This window comes from Salvelinus namaycush, unplaced genomic scaffold (assembly GCF_016432855.1).
Source record: "Salvelinus namaycush isolate Seneca unplaced genomic scaffold, SaNama_1.0 Scaffold97, whole genome shotgun sequence".
NCBI lineage: Eukaryota > Metazoa > Chordata > Actinopteri > Salmoniformes > Salmonidae > Salvelinus > Salvelinus namaycush.
This window is the reverse complement of record NW_024061719.1, coordinates 75,382-95,161: the sequence shown is the minus strand read 5'-3', so window position 1 is coordinate 95,161 and position 19,780 is coordinate 75,382. Positions and strand designations below refer to the sequence as shown.

Genomic DNA, 19,780 nt, shown 5'->3' with positions numbered 1-19,780 from the left:
AAATGTTTGTGATCATACGCACATCCTTAGGTTCTGGGCTAATAAACAATGGCAGTAAAGAACAGGAAGACTTGCACACCGTTTACGCTCCCAATTCACTGCTTTACTGACTACGTTTCCAAAGCGGATCTTCGTCAGGTCGAGTGCTCACGTCCCACCTCACATGACCATTAAACACACGACACATGGTGGGTGTGGAAACAATTCACTTGAATTAAATCACTGATGCACATAAAGGATTGGTCATAAACAATTATATTTGGCATCATTCCGTGTTCCACAAAAAACGTTGTATACTGGATCAAGTGTATTTGTGGTCTATGCTATGTAGGAAAAACTAAATAAGCTCTGAAAACAAGGAGAGCAAAACAGGAATAGAGGTCGACCGATTATGATTTTTCAACGCTGATACCGATTGGAGGTCCAAAAAAAGCAGATACCGATTAATCGGACGATTTTTATATATATATATGCAATAATGACAATTACAACAATACTGACTGAACAATGAACACTTATTTTAACTTAATATATCAATAAAATCTATTTAGTCTCAAATAAATAACGAAACATGTTGAATTTGGTTTAAATAATGCAAAAACAAAGTGTTGGAGAAGAAAGTAAAAGTGCAATATGTGCCATGTAAGAAAACTAACGTTTCAGTTCCTTGCTCAGAACATGAGAACATATGAAAGCTGGTGGTTCCTTTAACATGAGTCTTCAATATTCCCAGGTAGGAAGTTTTAGGTTGTAGTTATTATAGGACTATTTCACTCTATACCATTTGTATTTCATATACCTTTGCCTATTGGATGTTCTAATAGGTACTGCCAGTATTGCCAGCCTAATCTCGGGACTTGATAGGCTTGAAGTCATAAACAGCGCAATGCTTGAAGCATTGCGAAGAGCTGCTGTCAAACGCAGTAAAGTGCTGTTTGAATGAATGCTTACTAGCCTGCTGCTGCCTACCATCGCTCAGTCAGACTGCTCTATCAAAACATACAGTTAATTATAATAACACAAAGAAATACGAGCCGTAGGTCATTAATATGGTTAAATCCGGAAACTATCATTTCGAAAATAAACGTTTATTCTTTCAGTGAAATACGGAACCGTTCCGTATTTTATCTAACGGGTGGCATCCATAAGTCTAAATATTGCTGTTACATTGCACAACCTTCAATGTTATGTCATAATTACGTAAAATTCTGGCAAATTAGTTCGCAACGAGCCAGGCGGCCCAAACTGTTGCATATACCCTGACTCTGTTGCACAGAACGCAAGAGAAGAGACACAATTTCCCTAGTTTAATATCGCCTGCTAACATACATTTCTTTTAACTAAATATGCAGGTTTAAAAAATATACTTCTGTGTATTGATTTTAAGAAAGGCATTGATGTTTATGGTTAGGTACATTTGTGCAACGATTGTGCTTTTTTCGCAAATGCGCTTTTGTTTACTCATCCCCCGTTTGGCGAAGTTGGCTGTCTTTGTTAGGAAGAAATGGTCTTCACACAGTTCGCAACGAGCCAGGCGGCCCAAACTGCTGCATATACCCTGACTCTGTTGCACAGAACGCAAGAGAAGTGACACAATTTCCCTAATTAAAATAAATTCATGTTAGCAGGCAATATTAACTAAATATGCAGGTTTAAAAATATATACTTGTGTATTGATTTTAAGAAAAGCGTTGATGTTTATGGTTAGGTACACATTGGTGCAACGACAGTGCTTTTTTCACGAACGCGCTTGTTAAATCACCCGTTTGGCGAAGTAGGCTGTGACTCGATAAATTAACAGGCACCACATTGATTATATGCAACACTGGACAAGCTAGATAAACTAGTAACATCATGAACCATGTGTAGTTAAACTAGTGATCATGTTAAGATTGATTGTTTTTTATAAGATAAGTTTAATGCTAGCTAGCACCTTACATTGGCTCCTTGCTGCACTCGCATAACAGGTAGTCAGCCTGCCACGCAGTCTCCTCGTGGAGTGCAATGTAATCGGCCATGATCGGTGTCCAAAAATGCCGATTGTTATGAAAACTTGAAATCGGCCCTAATTAAAATCGGCCATTTCGATTAATCGGTCGACCTCTAAACAGGACTCTTAAATAGAGAAAGCTTGTGCATAATCATGGAGGCTCATCACAACATCAGCTCTGAGAGCAGTACACTGGTATCGAGCTTCCAAGGTAATCTCGTTTTTTTTTATTTTTTTTTTTACTGTTGCCTAGGTTTAAACTTGGACCCATATGACCATATGTACCTGTGTGATTAATTATAGATTGACTATGTGCAAAAGGGAATTGAATTGTTTCCACACCCACACTGCGTCATGGTCATGTGAGGTCAAAAGCGTATATTTGGGGATGTGAGCACTCAGTCTGTTTGACCTGATGAAGATCCGTTTCGGATGGAAACGTAGTGAATAAAGAGATGAATTGGGAGCAGAAACAGTGTACGGGCCTTCTTGTTCTTTTCAGATGGGCGTGTCCACATACTGTAGCATAAAGAACAGCCTTAGCGTGGTCCTAAATGTGGCCTAAGCATTACCTTGTGTCCGTGGAGGGTGTAGATGAGGCGTCCCTCCAGCAGGTCCAGGATCTTCACTGTGCTGTCACTGGAGCCACTGATCAGATAGTTTCCAGACGGGTGGAAGGAAAAGCAATTGATCCCTGCACTGTGGACTGATACCAAAGACAGAGGTTTATGTGTGCAGACATTGAACGTGGCCTCTCTAATACAGGAAGATTGGTTGCCAGGTGTGTTTCTAGTAAAGTACACTCTAAAATAGAAAAAGATTGGGCAACCAGGCTGTCATTCAGAAGAATTCTTAAGCCTTTTAAAAGCTTGTTACCTTGGTAATGCTGGAGCAGTTTGTTTGTCCGTATGTCCCAGATCTTCAGCGTGTTGTCTGCTCCTGAGGATGCTATGCAGGTGCCACTGGTGTTGAAGTCTACAAATGTTGCTGATCTAGGAAGGTGGAGGGATATGGCTACTACTTATCAAAGGTGTCAATCATGTTAGGTGGTTCCAAATATAAAATGCAATACAACAGCACCACCATGTGGTCATGTAGAAAACCCTTGAAAGTGGTTAAACTCCCCTCCCCCCGACTGACAGTCATCGTGTTACATCAATATAAACAGACTTTATTTTATTACAAATGCCAAATAAGACAATGACAGGTTTTCATATGGCCTTCATCAAATATATAAAATAAGTATCTTTCTTACCCTCCATACTCTGTGAAGCAGTTGATGCATTGTTTGGTGGAGGTGTCCCATAGCCGCACTGTGCGGTCGTCACCACAGGAGGCAATTAGACGGCCGTCAGGAGAAAACCTGAATGACAAAACAGTTATAGCGCAGACAGACCAACAATCTTTGGACGCAGTTTTGATTAAGGAGAAAAAATGTAATCGAATCAGTTACATATCGGGATATTATTTGAGGGTATATTATATAGTTTGACAATATTGCAATATTAATTTTGCGCTAGTTGGCTGTACCTGCACCAAAACTCGCAGTATTTGTCCTTCATAGCTTGTTCTCCATCTTCTTAAAGAAACAATATATGTTTTCAGCACTTTTAAAACCATGACTGAGTATCGTGACTAGTTCTCATGGTTCTCTGTTGTCCCACTGCAGCAGACATACGGTGAGCAACATGCTTGGAATATCAAAAATGTGCAATCTGTTTCCCCCTTTAGGGACTGCAGGGTTCAAATCCCAGTGTGGCCACATCACTTGCAAAGTTACATACGTAGACTTTCTGGAAGGGATGTGCATCTTTCCCTTTCAAGACGATTTGACGCATCTAGATACACGGGCTCCGATACCATACGTTTCAGTTTGAAACGATTCGTTGCGATTAGAGGAACAAATCAATGCAGATCTTTCCAAGCTCACCTGTGTGTGTGTGTAAATTATATTTATGTATATGGTGTATGTAGGCACCTGAGCTGAGCCATAAAGGAAACTGGGCAGGTACCACCCCATTAAAAGTTAGTGGAGGGGGGCAATGTTTGCTTTTTGTCTCTCACTCAATGTCAACAGAACAAAGGAGATGATCGTGGACTTCAAAAAACAGCAGAGGGAGCACCCCCAATCCACATCGACGGGACAGCAGCGGAGATGGTGTAAAGTTAAGTTCCTCAGCTTACACCTCACAGACAATCTGAAATGGTCCACCTACACAGTGTAGTGAAGAAGGCACAGAAGCGCCCCTTCAACCTCAGGAGGATGAAGACATTTGGCTTGTCACCAAAAACCCTCAAACTTTTACAGATGCACAATTGAGAGCATCCTGTCAGGCTGCATCACCGCCTGATATGGCAACTGCACCGCCCATAAACGCAGGGCTCTCCAGAGGGTGGTGCGGTCTGCACAACGCATCACCAGGGGCAAACTACCTGCCCTCCAGGACACCTATCGCACCCGATGTCACAGGAAGGCCAAACAGATCATCAAGGACAACAACCACCCGAGCCACTGCCTGTTCACCCCGCTACAATCCAAAAGGCAAGGTCAGTACAGGTGCATCAAAGCTGGGACCGAGAGACTGAAAAACAGGTACTATCTCAAGGCCATCACTGTTAAACAGCCATCATTAAACACAGAGAGGCTGCTAAAAACACTTCAGTGAACCGGAAATTCATAACGTTTGAGTTGATTTTCTGACCGATGAATGCTACATTTAGGTCAGTATGGGGTCCCGCAGACCGATGCGCTCACTCACATCTTGAACCGGGGACCGATGCAGATCGGTGAATCGTTATAGCCCTACTTTATTGTGTAAACCAACCACAAACACGCACACATACAGATAGTTGTTGGTTCAGTACCTGGCGCAGCGGACCCAGTTGGTGTGCTGGTTGAGTGAGTAGACAAAACGTTGTCTGTGGACACTCCACACCTTGACAGACTTGTCGTCTGACGCAGTCACTAGCCTCTGGCCGTCGTGAGAAAAGCTGACACTGCGTACTGTAGCCGTGTGGGCTTTGAACACCATCGACTCTCCTTTACTGAAGAACACACAGGAAAGAAAGAGACAAGTGCTCAGAGAGGGAAATATGGGTAACAAACATCTAAAAGCAATGCACTAAGGTGAATCTAGCAGGTAATGTTCAATGCTGTGCGAGGAGACATTAAAGTTAGGTAGGCACTAGTTACAGAATACAATATCTCAGGTTGTTCAAATGTCAATGAAGTTGGCTAGTCTAGGCACTAGCTAAAGGTTGTTGCAATCTTAATGACAACTGTCAGAGACTGCATGAAAGGGGTATCTAAAGCCAGGTGTGGGTGTGGTCCTCTGTAGCTCAGTTGGTAGAACATGGCTCTTGCAACACCAGGATAGTGAGTTTGATCCCCGGGATATCAGGTGCTTCTCTCTCCACTCACATGCTGGGCGTCCACAGCCGTACAGTCTTGTCCTGGGATGCAGAGACGACCAGATCTCCCACAGGGGAGAACTGGACCCCTGTGATGACATCTTTGTGTCCAAAAAAACGGAACGCCCTGGCCTTAGGGTTCAGATTCCAAATCATCAGGGTCTTATCTGCAGACCCTGAGGCTGAGAGGAACATGGATGGAGACACAATGAACATGATGAGATGAGAATGAATTATATATATTTCCAGATAGTTAAGACTAGCCTGGTCCCAGCTCTGTTTGTGTTCTTGCCAACTCATTGCGAAGCCAAACATGACAATTCAATAAGGAGCTGGTAAGGGAGCAGAAATAGACTGGTTAGTAGGCTAAGTAAAGATATGTTGTGGATCTATACCCAGCTGTTTGTGTTTGGAATTGAAGTCTGCACAGGTGACAGCATCTTTGTGGCCCTTGAAGTGTCGCTCGAGAGTAGGGTCCTCCTGCAATGACAGAGTTCACCACAGGGTCAGGTATGGCTGGCATGCCAAAGTTGCCAAGTATGAGAAAACATTGAATGCCATACTATACCACTAAAATTGTGTTAGCTAAATTTACTAGTTAGGTTGAGTTAGGTTGCATGATTTAGGTTTAGGGAAACTACTTCGAATGTGACTTAACTTTAATTAGCTATGCATTAGAGACAATCAGTATTCTTTCGAAATGGTAGCCAAATGAATTAACTACTGCAAGTAACTTTGAGTAATTTCTAATTAAAGCTCTGGATAAAACTCGGCTGATATGACAATACTGCCTATTCAACAACCAAGATAAGATACTAGACAGCTAGTTAAATCCTATTAGCTAACTAGCTAGCATGCTCATCAGAAGGACAGTCAAGCTTTAGTTAGCTCGCACCACCGATATAATACCAAAGTAAGCAGCACACTTACCATAACTGATGCCATTTAATGCATTGATTACGATAATCCTTACATTTGCGGTGCATTTGCTTTTTGAAAGATTAGCGGGGAAAGTTGGTGCGTCCAACTCATGACTTCCATCTGTCTGCCAGTCAAAGTGAAAAACATAGCGCACGCCCACTTTCTCAGACTTTGCTAGTCGAGCGCCGATACGCTAATCAGCCAATTTTTATCAAAATACAAACACGAGTTTGGCTCATGCAGTTAACCTTAATCAATTCCACAGAAGCCTTGGTTAAATCAGTTAAATATGAGTGAAGTGGTCGTTGTTGTTAGTTAATTGCTACTAGCAACCACTGAGCTGTAATAAGAACTAGCAACTCTAGATTTAGGAGAGAAGAAAAAGAAACAACCAGGGAGGAGCTAAACGTATTCTGCTGCTAAGCAACTACATCAAACTGTGGAACGGTAGAAACCGACATCGTTAAAACAGCGTCATTGATTGGTCAATGATCGCTCTCGGCTCAATCAGCGCCAAGTTTGTTAAACTTGGAACTTTGTGTTTGGTTTTTCTCTATTCGGTTTGAAAATATGTCGACCAAGAGCAGTATCGGCAACACGGAGGTAAATATAGCTAGCTATAGTTTTAGCGAGTTGTACATGTAACAGCCCAGGTTGGTGGGTGTCAATGGTGCTGTTAGCTATCAAGGCATTGCCAAGCCAACAGTGTTTCTGTTGAGCAGTAACGTTAACCCCTTCTGCTGTTTGTAACCATATTAGCTAGTTAAATTAGTTGATTGAGGAAAAAGTTACGTAACTATTTTTGCCATCATATTTTTGCCATCATTTGCCATAACGTTAGATCTTCGTCATCAAATTAGCTAACTACTGTAGCTAGCTAACGTTAGCATGTTAGACTTCCAAAAACTAATGTTAGCTAGTTTCCTGGGTTGACTTGACATACACCTTTCATAAACATGTACTAAACATGGAAGGGTATGACCACAGATAAAACAAGGAATATTTGGTATGACTATGACAGAACAGTTCAGCTGCCGAAAGGGCTGCTTTGTCCAGAGGCAGATATTGCTAACTAGAGTTACCTAGGCCTTTATGCAGGCTCACTGGAGAAATCCTATCCATGGGTAATGTGCTTAATGTTTTCTACAGCTTGGTAAAAAAGGAAGTAGCTACCATGACAACACAGCAAATCACAAATGTTTGTGTATTCCCCATCTCACAGTACATGAAAAGGAGAATACCTCAGAACCCCAAATATCAACATGTGAGGACAAGGCTAGACACAGGTATTATTCCACAACTCAGGTTATTCAAGTGTTATAGCATTGGCTACCAGTGCCAAAGGACTCGGAGATGCATCATACTTATTGACATTTATCAGTAGATCGTATTGATGTATACATAACATTATCTTCAATGTTGTGAAACCTGTTGTCATTTGAAAGGATGCAGCCTGACGAAGTATGTGGAGAGGCTGGAGGAGATAAAGAAAAGTAAGTTACATTTCATGACAGACTTTTGAGATTGGGTCAGGGCGGTTAAGAAATCTTAACTCCCGAGTGGTGCAGCGGTCTAAGGCACTGCATCGCAGTACTAGAGGCGTCACTACAGACCCTGGTTCGATCCCGAGTTGTATCACAACCGGCCGTGATCGGGAGTCCCATAGGGCGGCGCACAATTGGCCCAGCGTTGTCCGAGTTAGGGGAGGGTTTGGCCGGGGTAGGCCGTCATTGTAAATAAGAATTTGTTCTTAACTGACTTGCCTAGTACATTTTAATTTTATTTAACAATTACAAGGGAGTTGAGTGGCGACAAGTGTGGGCGGACTGGAGCTCCAACTACATCGAGTCGCTGTCAGTCGATACTTGTAAACATTTAAAATCTTACCGTGTACCTATGTTTCTCCTGAGTAAAGTCAGGCCTTTCTTTGTTTCTGGAAATCCATACTTTTTTATCCCACGTTTTGGTGTCATTTTAGAGCAACGGAAATGTTGAAACAGGCGACGGTTGTATATCACAAGTTTTATTAAAAAGTTTGCATTTCAGCAAACCAAGAAAGGCCCGACTTTACACAAAACAAACATAGGTACACTGTAAGTGTTTAAGATTTTACAAGTATCGACTGACAGCTACTCGACGTAGTCAGAGCTCCAGTCCGCCCACACTCTTCGCCATTCAACTCCCCACTGGGAAAAATCTGTTTGTGTTTCTATTTCAACAAAAAAATTAAATGTCATGATGTTGAATCAACATGGAAACTGATTTGGATTTGCAAAAAGTAATCAACTTAAGGGAGTTGTCTTTTTTACAGCCAACTTTTAACCTAAATCCAATGACACGGTGAAATGTTTAGTTATTTTTACGTTTAATTCAAGTTAGTTGACAACTCAATCAAATGTTAATCAAAACTAGACATTGAAATGATTTCTTTGTCCAGTGGGTCTCTTGAGAGGTGAGATTTCTCAACAAGGCCCAGGGGGCCTCATTAGGATTGTATTGGCTGAAATCTACAACATGACTGTCACAATTAGTAATTAGCTCCAGTTCAATATTTCCAAACAGGTGTACCTGCATTTTGTTCCTATTACTAAAACAAGGAGCAGTGGACAGTGTTAGACTACTTGAGTTGAGGGGGGGTGCAACTCAGCATTTTCTGTCTTTAAAGAACAGTTGTGGTCCCCTATCACATTCTGTTTGGTGTTTTACTTCATGCACTTTCATGGGAAAACCGGAGAAGCCATGTACTGCTGATATTTTACAACCTGGTGACCGGGGCTATCTGAGAGAATAAGCACGTTGTCTGTTGTGGCCATTTTGTTTCTGGCTTTTCTGATTTCTCAGGGATAAGCAACACTGATTCCTTCATTCGGCAGTGGGCGATTGTGTTGTTCACAATAATTTCTCTGTCAGGGCTGATGTAGGAGGTATTAGGCTACATTGTGCGGGTGCCAACAGAGACAGAGGATGGTGTGATAGTCAGGTCACACTTTGGGTCACACTTTGGTCAATGCCAATGTTAGAGGGCTGAGCAGCCAGTATTGAGCACAGGTGTCTTACCATCTCCCCCAGAGCTGTAATGTTATGGAGATGGACACAGTGGAGTTGAGATTTAGTGATATGTTGGGACAAGGGGAGGATGAGCAAAGGATTGATGTGCATGACCCAGGTGAGATTGACTTGGTACTTGTAGGATAGTTGTAAGAGAGAATACTGGTGAGGGGCCTGAGATTGACTTGGTACTCTTAGGATAGTTGTAAGAGAACATCCTCAGGGTTTCTCCATGTCTTTTGCTCTCATTATTTTGAAGAAACTGAAAATGTATTTGATTAGATTACAGGTACAGAAAGGATGAACTCTTCAAAAGGCTTAAAGTTACAACATTTGCACAGTTGGTGAGTGAAACATTATTACGTCAGTGATGGCAAAGACATGTTTTTTATTCTCAGTTGCATCTGCTTTTTTGTTTTTGTGGAAGTAGCCTACATGTTATTCAATCACTCGTTTATCTTATCATTTTTTAAAAATCAGGTAATTCAGGTAGCATCGGTTTCGGACCTGAATGAAAGTGTGAGTGATGGCGAAACACCAAGGCTGGAAGGTAAGAAGATTTGTTTTTTGACACTATTGATGTTTTGTACCATTATCGATTTGATCTGGAGCCCCAGTTTACGTTTTAAATTAACTGAGAATTCCCGTCAAATCAAAATGTTCTTGGTTAACAACAGGTGTAGACTAACAGTGAAATGCTTACTTACGTGTCCTTTTTCAACAATGCAGAGTTAAATATATAAAATGGAAATGGTGACACGAGGAATAAATACACAGTGAATAATGAGTAACATGGCTATATACAGGGAGTACTAGTACCAAGTCAATGTGCAAGGGTATGAGGTAGCTATGCGCATATAGGTAGGGTTAAAATGACTAGGCAACAGGATAGATAATAGACAGTAGTAGCAGCGGGTAACCATTTGATTAGCTCTTTAGCAGTCTGGTTTAGCAGTCTTATTTGGGGGTAGAAGCTGTTCGGGGTCCTTTGGGTTCCAGACTTGGTGCACTGGTACCGCTTGCCATGCGGTAGCAGAGAGAACAGTCTATGACTTGGGTGGCTGGAGTCTTTGACAATTTTTAGGACCTTTCTGCAGTTGCCTTAAATGTTGATTTTAATGAACATTGAGGCAGTACTGTAACTGTACAGCAACATCTCTATGCTTTATTTCCACCTGAAGCTGACATGGAGCATCTGTCTGAGCAGACCAACGGTTCCCCCCTGCCTACGCCCACACCCGCTCAGTTCTTCGACAACAACAATGACGCAGGGGACGCTGGCTACTCCCCCAGGTCGACACTTCAAAGGTAACTCCCAGCACCCCACTTTGAACAACATCACACACACACCAGGATTTTCCATTTTCCCTACCAACGACACACACCTGTTCTCAATGACCTCCACTGATGTGTACTCTCACTCAAAGCCCACATACGTAACCACAACCCATAACCCCAGGCACAGCTGTATCCCTCTCAGCATTCAACCCACACATCTATCTGAATATCCCAGCAGAGTTCTCTCCCCCTCGACAACCCTCCTTACCCCTTCATTGTGTATGATATTTGATAGCAGCTTTTTCCCTAAGGTCCAAGCTCCGTTGCCCCCTCACTAGAACAGAAGGTTGTAACTCTATCGCATCCCTGGGGCCTCCCTAAAACCATGGCATTAGATCACCTTCACTGGCAAGCTAAACCTCCACAGCCTGGCTAAAGTGACAGAGCTGGGATTGTACAGAGTTGAGCTCAGTTCCATTTGGAATACTGTAACTGATGATTCAATGTCACAGACATTATAGAATGAAAGTTATGTCATTCTCACAATATTTTGAGTTGGAAGGTTTGGTGTTTTTTCGCATACAGAAAAAGTGTCCCTGACCCGTGTATACCCTGTCACTTTTGACTCTCACTACAGTGTAATAAGCGGGGTGGGAGAGCTGGATCTGGATAAGAACGGTCAGAATACAGTGACTCTGACAACCGTGTCCAGCCCTCGGCTTCCAGATGGACCCTACCCAGACTGCCCCTACCTGCTGCTGGACGTCAGGGACAGAGAGCAGTACGACCAGTGTCACATCATCAGCGGTAGGGGGACCATAGAAGTACAATGAATAGAATTCTAATTCCAGACATAGAATGAATAGATTTCAGACACTAAATATAATTAATGGAATTCTGAGCCTTACCCCACCAGGGACTTTGTAAATGCATAGTATATCTGATCACATGAAAATGATAGCCATCATCAGGGTTGCCATTTCATAATATCATCTTTAGAATTGAAATTATATTGGCCAGAACTTTGTAACCAGAGTAGCAAATGATGGCAGTAGTTATGAAACTTATAGGACTGGATATTAACTGTTTGTCCTTGATGGTATTTTTTTTAGGGGGCTTTTCACCCCAATGTAATATTGTACGTATTTGTGACATCTCACATTTATTTTCCTCAGCATACAGTTACCCCATCGCAACCCTCTCAAGAACAATGAATCCCTACACCAAGGAGGTGCTGGATTATGTATCCTTCCACCAAAACAAATAACTGTATTATTATTCCATAACTCACATTACCAGGCAATCTGAAATGGGCCAAAACACACTAGTAAACTATCCATATACTGTACATGTTTGAATATCCATTTGTTTGCCTCACTGTTGTACTGTGATCCATTAATCTTGACTTGATGTAGAAAAATGTTTCTGGTAAGATCATCATCGTATATGATGAGGATGAGAGGATAGCTGCCCAGGCAGCCACTGCCATGTGTGAGCGGGGCTTCCAGAACCTCTTCATGCTATCTGGAGGTCAGTTGATGATGTATTGTAGGCAAGTAATGGCTCAAGTGGAAGCTTTGGAATCAGTGCAATGTCACACTCCACCCCCCCAGGCCTGAAGGTGATTGCGCAGAAGTTTCCAGAGGGGATGACAACAGGCACCATCCCGGCGTCGTGCCTCCCGTCTCCCAAGGCGACAGCGGGCAGGAAGCGCTACACCCACAGACAGGTTTTCATGCCAGCCGATAGGAAGTGGAGGTTCACCTCAGACGACATGGCCAACATCCAGGCACACTTGGAGGAGATGCTCGTTCCCTCGGACACCAACAGTAAGGCACATTTAACAGCTAACAGGCTCACAGAAAAGACCGTTTAGACTCCAACGGGAAGGCTATGCCAACAGCTAACTGACTCCAACAGGAAAGCATCACTCCCTGATCTGTTGCTTTGGGTAGTAACAACAACCTACCAGTAGATGGTGATAACATGTAGAAAAAGCAAACAGCTGGGATGGCCTTTTGGTAGCCCCCCCCTCCCACACACACCTTGTGCAACATTTTAGTGGCCCCCCTCTTGATGGTGAATAAAAATGTACAATTTAAAGATAATTTCCTGCAATTCTACACATTTAGCCATTGGGCAGAGAGAAAAAAGTTAGTTTTGCAGGAAATTTGCTGTATTTCTATCCATTTTGTCCTGGGGTAGAGAAGTGTCTGTAGTTTTGAAGCAAATTTCCTGCAATTCTACACATTTTGCCATAACTTATGCCATGTAATATGGTATATGAATGACAATGACTAACAAAATCAACAGGGGGCCCCTGAGGTCAGGGCACTGCCCTGTGTGCCCGGTTGGTATTCAGCCATGAATACGTTTAGATAGCTGACTAGACTAACTACCAATCTAAAAATTGGCTAATTTAGTGACTGTCAGTGACTGACATAACAAGAAAAACTGCTGTATGATGCACAAACACATTCCAAAATTGCACCTGGTGTATTCTACTATTCCTAAGTGACCGCTTATGCCTGGAGCCAGCTGGGGTGTTCAGGTGTTTGTTCCAGCCCTAAACACCCCATTAGCTCAAAGGGTTGGCCACCCTTGACAATGACGTGGAGAATAATTTCCTGAAAGCTTGTTACTTTTCATAGATGTATGACTGTCTTTGTGTGTGCGTTTTCTAGGCCGGTTCAGCAGCCGCATGTCCACCAGCAGTGCCCAGTCCAAAGCATCCAGCGCTCGGAGTCTACGCACTTCCTCTCTAGCCGGCTCTGAAACCGCCAGATCCCAGAGCAGCCGACCGTGGAAATAACCCTTAACCCAAATAAAGTCTTATTTCACTACCACCGCCCATGTGCCCCTCTGTGAAAGGGGAAACGCCCCCTCCCCCTCCCCAGGGATACCCAACTGTAGTCCTCAAGGGCCCAAATCTGCTTTATTGTAGGATAATAGGAATTGGTGTGTTGATTTTGAATTTGTTGCACAATGAATATAAAAGAATGTCATCAGTGATCGTAAGATGATAATTTATGGATTTGCCTTGTACTCAATTATCGTTAACTCACAGATGTTGCTTTCCTAAAATGACTAGTGTTCAGTTCGCGCTCTGGCTCTGTCTCTGTGTGTGATGCCTGTCATTGATAAAAACCAGTCAGCCATTGGTCGTGTCCATCTCCATCAACCCTCATTAACTTAAGGTCATTTCACTTGGTAGCAGGGTACTAAAATGATATCCCATATGCTTTGTTGTACATTATGCATAACCAGAAGTGATGATTGTTGTTCGAGGGCATTCTCTATTTTAAGAGGTGAAATGTAATATTTTTCATGTGATATTTTCTCGAAGGGGAACTTCCTCCTGGAATATTGTGATATAAATTGAAGTGAGAGGCTCAGAAGCTCTACATGTTTGTGTCTGTTCTCATAAGATTTGGTGATGTCATGCAGCCTATGATGAAACATCATCATGGTGTAGTAAGGCATTATGGGATGGTAGTCATGGTTACCCCGAGGAGAGCATCTTGATACGTCCGATAAATGTGAAACAGTATTTGTGCTTTGAGGTTGTGAACTTTGTTGTATTTTCTTTGTCAGCGATTGTTGAGGTGAATATAAATTGCAGGGTCTTGTGCATTTACTGTAAAACGTGGTCTTTTGAGGAGTACAATACCTTTGAGTCTGACGTCTGGCCTGTTTGTGTATATCAGAGGCAAGACACCTGTCGTTGACAATGAACACATTAACTGTCAGTCATAACGCTCCATCCATTAAACTGGTTGATCTCAGTTTAGTTTTTATATATTAAATAAAACGCACAATGTATATTCTGATGTGAACTGGTCATTTTGTTGAGCATTTTACTGACATGATTTCTAGTGCACTCTTGCTAGATACTGTACATCTAGAACAGTACAGACAAACATAACTTTGTTTTACGCAGGCATTCACATGACTATCAAAGGTAGATACACAATTGGTTAATCTGTGGACAGTATACTGTAGTTGTCATGGTGACCCCTCTAGTTGGTGTTGTCCTTGGTGTGCTCCATGATGGCCATCAGAGCCAGCCAAGCCTCCTTGGCAGTAGGGATGATCTGATTGGCTGGCAGGATGAAACCATAGCGACCGGTGTCTCTCAGCTCGAAGGTGTAGGAGTACTTGATGCCCTGGTTGTAGGACCAGTCAATACTGATTCCACTGGCTCGGTCTAGTGGAAGATAAGCACATTATTTGTATACGTTGTTCCTGTATTAGACCTTGTTATGGCTGTATTGAGCCTAAGATGTAGCCTTTCATGTATTTTCAGTGACTTAGTGAGTGGCCCGTCACTTACATATGGTGGTCATGACGCTGCCGTATCTGAAGGAGGTTCCGTACAGGCTAGCCAGGTCAGTGATGGCCTTCCTAGCCAGGTCGTGCTGTGGATGAAATGTAAAATAACGTCAAGAGACCTGTACAGCTTTTGACAATTTATGTTCGATGGCAAAACGTTTCCTTTTTGTGTATACTGAACTTGATCTTAAATTGACCTGTCAAAGGCCTTAAGCAAAACCAGTTGTACCCTGTTTGATTATATAGAAGTGCATTATTAGCTCACATACAAATGACTGAGACATGGCTAAGGGTCAAGGGAAGGCAGGAAGCCTGTCTCTGCCAGACTCACCAGTTCTCTCTGGTCGTTGCAAGGGGTTGCAGTGTAGCCGTAGGGGTACATGAGCCTCTGGGAGTAGCTGTGGATGTCGATGAAGGCCTTCAGGTTGCCATGAGACTTGACAAAGTCCACGATGGACTTGACCTCAGACTCTGAGTGAGCCTTGGGCCCGCGGTAAGTCTGATCGCAGGGGTTACCGCTAGAGCCAGCGGCTAGGGAAAAGGAGTGGAATACAACCAACATCAGGCCAGGGACAGTTCAATCACAACATTGACACACTTCCTTTGAAACAACAAAAAAACAATGTATTTAAGCCTGACAATTAAATAAGGCAGCATCCTGGGGATCCCAAGGAGAGCACATTTAGTGTTTTGGCCCTTACAATACACAACTGTTTCAAATAATCAAAGCTTGATGATGAGTTGATCATTTGAATCAGTTGTGTTTTGCTAGGGCAAAAAACTAAATGTACACCGCTTGCGCTCCCCAAGACCGGGTTTGGGGAAAGGCTGTAGTAAGGCAACCTTTTTTTTTATGCCATTTTAAACAATGTGTCAAGCATCGTTCAAGAAGCCGATAGAAGACATAGCTTACTTCCAAAACCAGCATCCCAGTTCCTGTTGAGGTCAGTTCCATCACAGGAAGAGCCAGGGTTGGGCTTCCTGGTCTTACGCCACATACGGTTCTGTGGAACATAAAAGGTCAACATATTCAGTGGTTTGGTAAGTATCCATGCGCATTCACTCTGACTGACACAATGAATGAATGAAGCATCATATTTGCCATTGCAGAGGATTGGTGGATGGATTATTAATAATAAATACAGATTTTTGCTGTTAGGAACTCACAGTTTTGTGGCTATAGTTGTATCCATCTGGGTTGGTCACAATCTCCAGGAAGATATCCATGTTGTCCAGAATGGCAGTGAGTGCGGCGTCACGTCCGTAGTCAGTCACAATCTGGTGGTCATTGAAACAGAAGTATCTATGCACATTATCATACTGAACAGAGAATACCTGGGCTCAAGGTGGCGCCACTTTTGAAACCAATTCAGCAACCTGTGGGAGTAGGAAGGTCCCAGTGGGTATTCAGAACCGGAATTGCCCGTGATGGGTATATAGAGACTCCCTTCATGAGGCACTTATGAGCCCTGGGGCTGGATTCTTCTACATGAGTCACAAGCCAAACTCCAGTTTGCTTTTAAGCATAGCAAATATACTGTAATGACCCCCTAGCCTTCATAACAAATATATTCCAATGGCCCTATAGCCTTCATTACACTATATTTGCTATTCTTAGCAGAAAACAGGAGTTTGCATTGTGACTCATGAGCATGTGGGGAAATCCAACCCAGGGGCTCTGACTGGAAAGAATGAGACTAGAAGTTGATCACCTTCTTGGCGAACCAGGTGCCACTAGCCTGAGTGATCCATTCTCTGGAGTGGATTCCAGTGTTAATCCAGATGCCACGACGGTTGGTGCCACCAGTGCTAAACTATATGAGAGAGAAGGGGAGCATTAACTTTATCAGGTGCAAAGAAAATCCACGATAATCTTCCAACACCAAAAAAGTTTTGAAAAATGATGACTTACTTTGAGCACATTCAGAGGGCGGCCCTCATAGCTCTGACCAATCACGATCTTGCTGACCAGTTTGGGGTTCTCAGCCACCAGCATTTCCTGAAAACTGTAGATCTGGAGAGAGAGAGAAATAATCTTTAATTTGAACCAAATAGCTCTGAAAACTGGAGTTTTAAAAAAGGCCTGATATCATTGTTGTAACAGTGTTATGACAGACGTTATAATAGCTGATAAGGAAGAACAGGCGGTCCTGGCTGTGTGATTGGGTACTAACCTCATCCCCGTTGTGGTAGTTGGTGTAGTCGTAGTCATCTGTGGTTCTGGGCTCAGTGGCACGTGCAGCACTCAGCCTCTGCTCCTTCTCCTCGTCCAACATAACCTGAGAGACAAGGGGCAAAAGGTTTCATACTTCTGATCACTCTCCCTGGTTCATTCAACGATGATTAGATCTCAAGGGGACTTTGGTGGCACCATAGTCTGTCCACTTATTACCTTAAGAATAACAATGACTTTAGAGGGGCAGATGAGCTCTCTTTCCTCCCCAGATGAGAAAGGTGTCCTACTTTACCTGTAGGTCCTTGATCATGACGGAGTACGGGATGTCTTCAGTCTCCAGGAAGGCCTTGACGGTCTGCAGGCTGGTGAAGGGAACTCTGATGTCCACAGGAGTGGAGAGGTCAATGGGCTCCATCCACACATCCAGCTGGTACAGAAGAGAAGGGAGTGGAGTGAAGGAGAGAGGAGAGAAAGGAAGGAGAGGATGGAGGAGAGAAGGAAGGAGAGAGGATGGAGGAGAAAGGAGAGGTAAGGGAGGAGAGAGGAGAGGTAAGGGAGGAGAGAGGAGAGGTAAGGGAGGAGAGAGGAAGGAGGAGAGAGGAGATGTAAGGGAGGAGAGAGGAAGGAGAAGAGAGGAGAGGTAAGGGAGGAGAGAGGAGAGGTAAGGGAGGAGAGAGGAGAGGTAAGGGAGGAGAGAGGAGAGGTAAGGGAGGAGAGAGGAAGGAGAAGAGAGGAGAGGTAAGGGATGAGAGAGGAGAGGTAAGGGAGGAGAGAGGAGAGGTAAGGGAGGAGAGAGGAGAGGTAAGGGAGGAGAGAGGAGAGGTAAGGGGGGAGAGAGGAGAGGTAAGGGAGGAGAGAGGAGAGGTAAGGGAGGAGAGAGGAGAGGTGAGAGAGGAGAGGTAAGGGAGGAGAGAGGAGAGGTAAGGGAGGAGAGAGGAGAGGTAAGGGAGGAGAGAGGAGAGGTAAGGGAGGAGAGAGGAGAGGTAAGGGAGGAGAGAGGAGAGGTAAGGGAGGAGAGAGGAGAGAGGAGAGGTAAGGAACATGCAGATGAACACAAGGGGAAATAGTAAATGGCCTGGTACAGTTTGAGGGGTTCTGTTCTGATCATTCTACACTATGATTGTTTTCCTCTGAAATTCGTATTTATCAGAAGTACATGAATCACATTATCTCATAGGATGATCACTGTTATCATTCCCAACCTGGAGATGTTCCATCTCAGCCATGTCCTTCAGGAGAGAGTGCTGGAACTCATTCTTCCCAGTGATACGAAGCACCTGGTGCCTTTAAAGATATTACAACAACCATGTTATCATCCCTAATAATTAGAATTAAGAGACAGGGAATCTTATAAAAAAAAGGATGTTTTAATCAATTTATGACAATCAACACATCATATGTCATTACCCTTTGCTCAGCTACCACTGCTGTTCAAAACAAGTTGAAATCCTTTAATCAGTCAATCAATCAAATGTATTTGTAAAACCCTTTTTACATCAGCAGTTGTCACAAAGTGCTTTTTTTTCAGTACTGTTTGATGATCACTCACCCCTCAAAGGTCTCCTTGCCGATAACGGCCACAGACAGTGCAGCCAAGATGAGCAGCACCTTCATCGTACCTAGTACAGTAAAGCCAGTCAGAGCCACACACCCTGCCCAGCACTTTTTACCTTGGTTTGTAAGTTGATGTTTTCTTCAGGTGTTTTCTCCTTCTTTTCTGTTTTCCACAACAACTCTGATGTAACACTGATGGTGCAGATTCTCAGAAGTTTAATGAAAATGGATGGACCAGATTGTCTAGTTTTTATCCTCCCATTCCATTTACTTAGTTCGCCTGTGTTTGTATCCCTACACTGTAAAAGCTATGCCCCTAAGGGTCGCCGCAACCTTTTTTGAGAACTGAGTCAGAGAGTCTATTTGAGCATAATACTGTATACTCACATGAAGAAGAAAGGAGATGAGGAATAAGTCAACAAAGGCTGCGTTTACACAGGCAGCCCAATTCAGATCTTTCCCCACTCGTAATTGGTCTTTTCACCAATGAGACCAGTTCTTTTGCCAATAATTGGGCAAAATATCAGAATTGGTCTGCCTGTGTCTCCTTTAAAGACATAAATCTGTCACCGATTATTTGTAGTTTATCTAACAACCTAACTAATACAAACCACCATACATGTACATTCAACCAGGTGAAATGTGTTTCCGATGGGTTTATCACACCCATTACCTTTCTAAACCACATGACCTGGGCAATCCAGCTGAACTTCTTTAGGCCTTTGGTAGGCCGCAAGCCTTGGAGACAGAGAGACACCAAAACTGCTTTATATGGCACATCACTCCCTAGAAATGTCCATATTTCCCACACCCAAAGGGTGCTTATTTTCATTGGGAAAACCATAACCAGTTTTCTAGCATTGGCACCCTATGTGAGAGATACACATAAACAACTTATGCAACCCAAAATTATACAGCATATGAACTTTACATTTTTCATTGGCGGAATCACTAAGTTGTCCAGTAGCAGTTCATGTCATCATTTGAATTGGGAATATGAAGAATACAAAAATAGTTATCCTTACTTTAAAAAGTGTAGAATGGTGAAATTGAATGCTGTACTCTCTATG

At 43.1% G+C, this 19,780-nt stretch overlaps 3 protein-coding genes across 4 annotated transcripts in view; 1 reads left to right on the top strand and 2 right to left on the bottom strand.

The window, feature by feature from the left end:
• Positions 1-6,732, bottom strand: part of poc1b (POC1 centriolar protein B) — a 65,515-nt gene extending 58,783 nt beyond the window's left edge. Inside the window, exons 1-7 of the mRNA XM_038988152.1 lie at positions 6,332-6,732; positions 5,797-5,881; positions 5,412-5,583; positions 4,856-5,035; positions 3,246-3,353; positions 2,867-2,982; positions 2,563-2,696 (exon numbers count right to left, since the gene is read on the bottom strand). Coding sequence (XP_038844080.1) covers positions 2,563-2,696; positions 2,867-2,982; positions 3,246-3,353; positions 4,856-5,035; positions 5,412-5,583; positions 5,797-5,881; positions 6,332-6,346 — 810 coding nt within the window. The 5' untranslated portion in view covers positions 6,347-6,732. The remainder of the gene's footprint in view (positions 1-2,562; positions 2,697-2,866; positions 2,983-3,245; positions 3,354-4,855; positions 5,036-5,411; positions 5,584-5,796; positions 5,882-6,331) is intronic.
• Positions 6,519-14,470, top strand: cep41 (centrosomal protein 41). Of its 2 annotated transcripts, XM_038988155.1 has the most exons (11): positions 6,519-6,925; positions 7,545-7,608; positions 7,768-7,815; positions 9,653-9,714; positions 9,851-9,920; positions 10,552-10,678; positions 11,286-11,455; positions 11,824-11,891; positions 12,064-12,178; positions 12,262-12,477; positions 13,333-13,460. In XM_038988155.1, exons 1-11 carry the CDS (start codon positions 6,893-6,895, stop codon positions 13,458-13,460), a joined length of 1,101 nt encoding a protein of 366 aa, XP_038844083.1. In that variant the 5' UTR covers positions 6,519-6,892. The 2 variants fall into 2 exon arrangements, with proteins under 2 accessions (XP_038844083.1, XP_038844082.1); XM_038988154.1 differs by lacking the exon at positions 6,519-6,925 and having other exon boundaries at positions 7,128-7,608; positions 13,333-14,470.
• Positions 14,471-14,667: 197 nt separating this feature from the next.
• On the bottom strand, positions 14,668-18,770 carry LOC120043588 (carboxypeptidase A1-like). Its single transcript, XM_038988150.1, has 11 exons — positions 18,706-18,770; positions 18,359-18,440; positions 17,449-17,583; positions 17,155-17,259; positions 16,893-16,994; positions 16,693-16,794; positions 16,148-16,258; positions 15,894-15,984; positions 15,312-15,511; positions 14,982-15,066; positions 14,668-14,855 (listed from the first exon to the last, which is right to left on the bottom strand). Exons 1-11 carry the CDS (start codon positions 18,768-18,770, stop codon positions 14,668-14,670), a joined length of 1,266 nt encoding a protein of 421 aa, XP_038844078.1.
• Between the last annotated feature and the right edge of the window lie 1,010 nt (positions 18,771-19,780).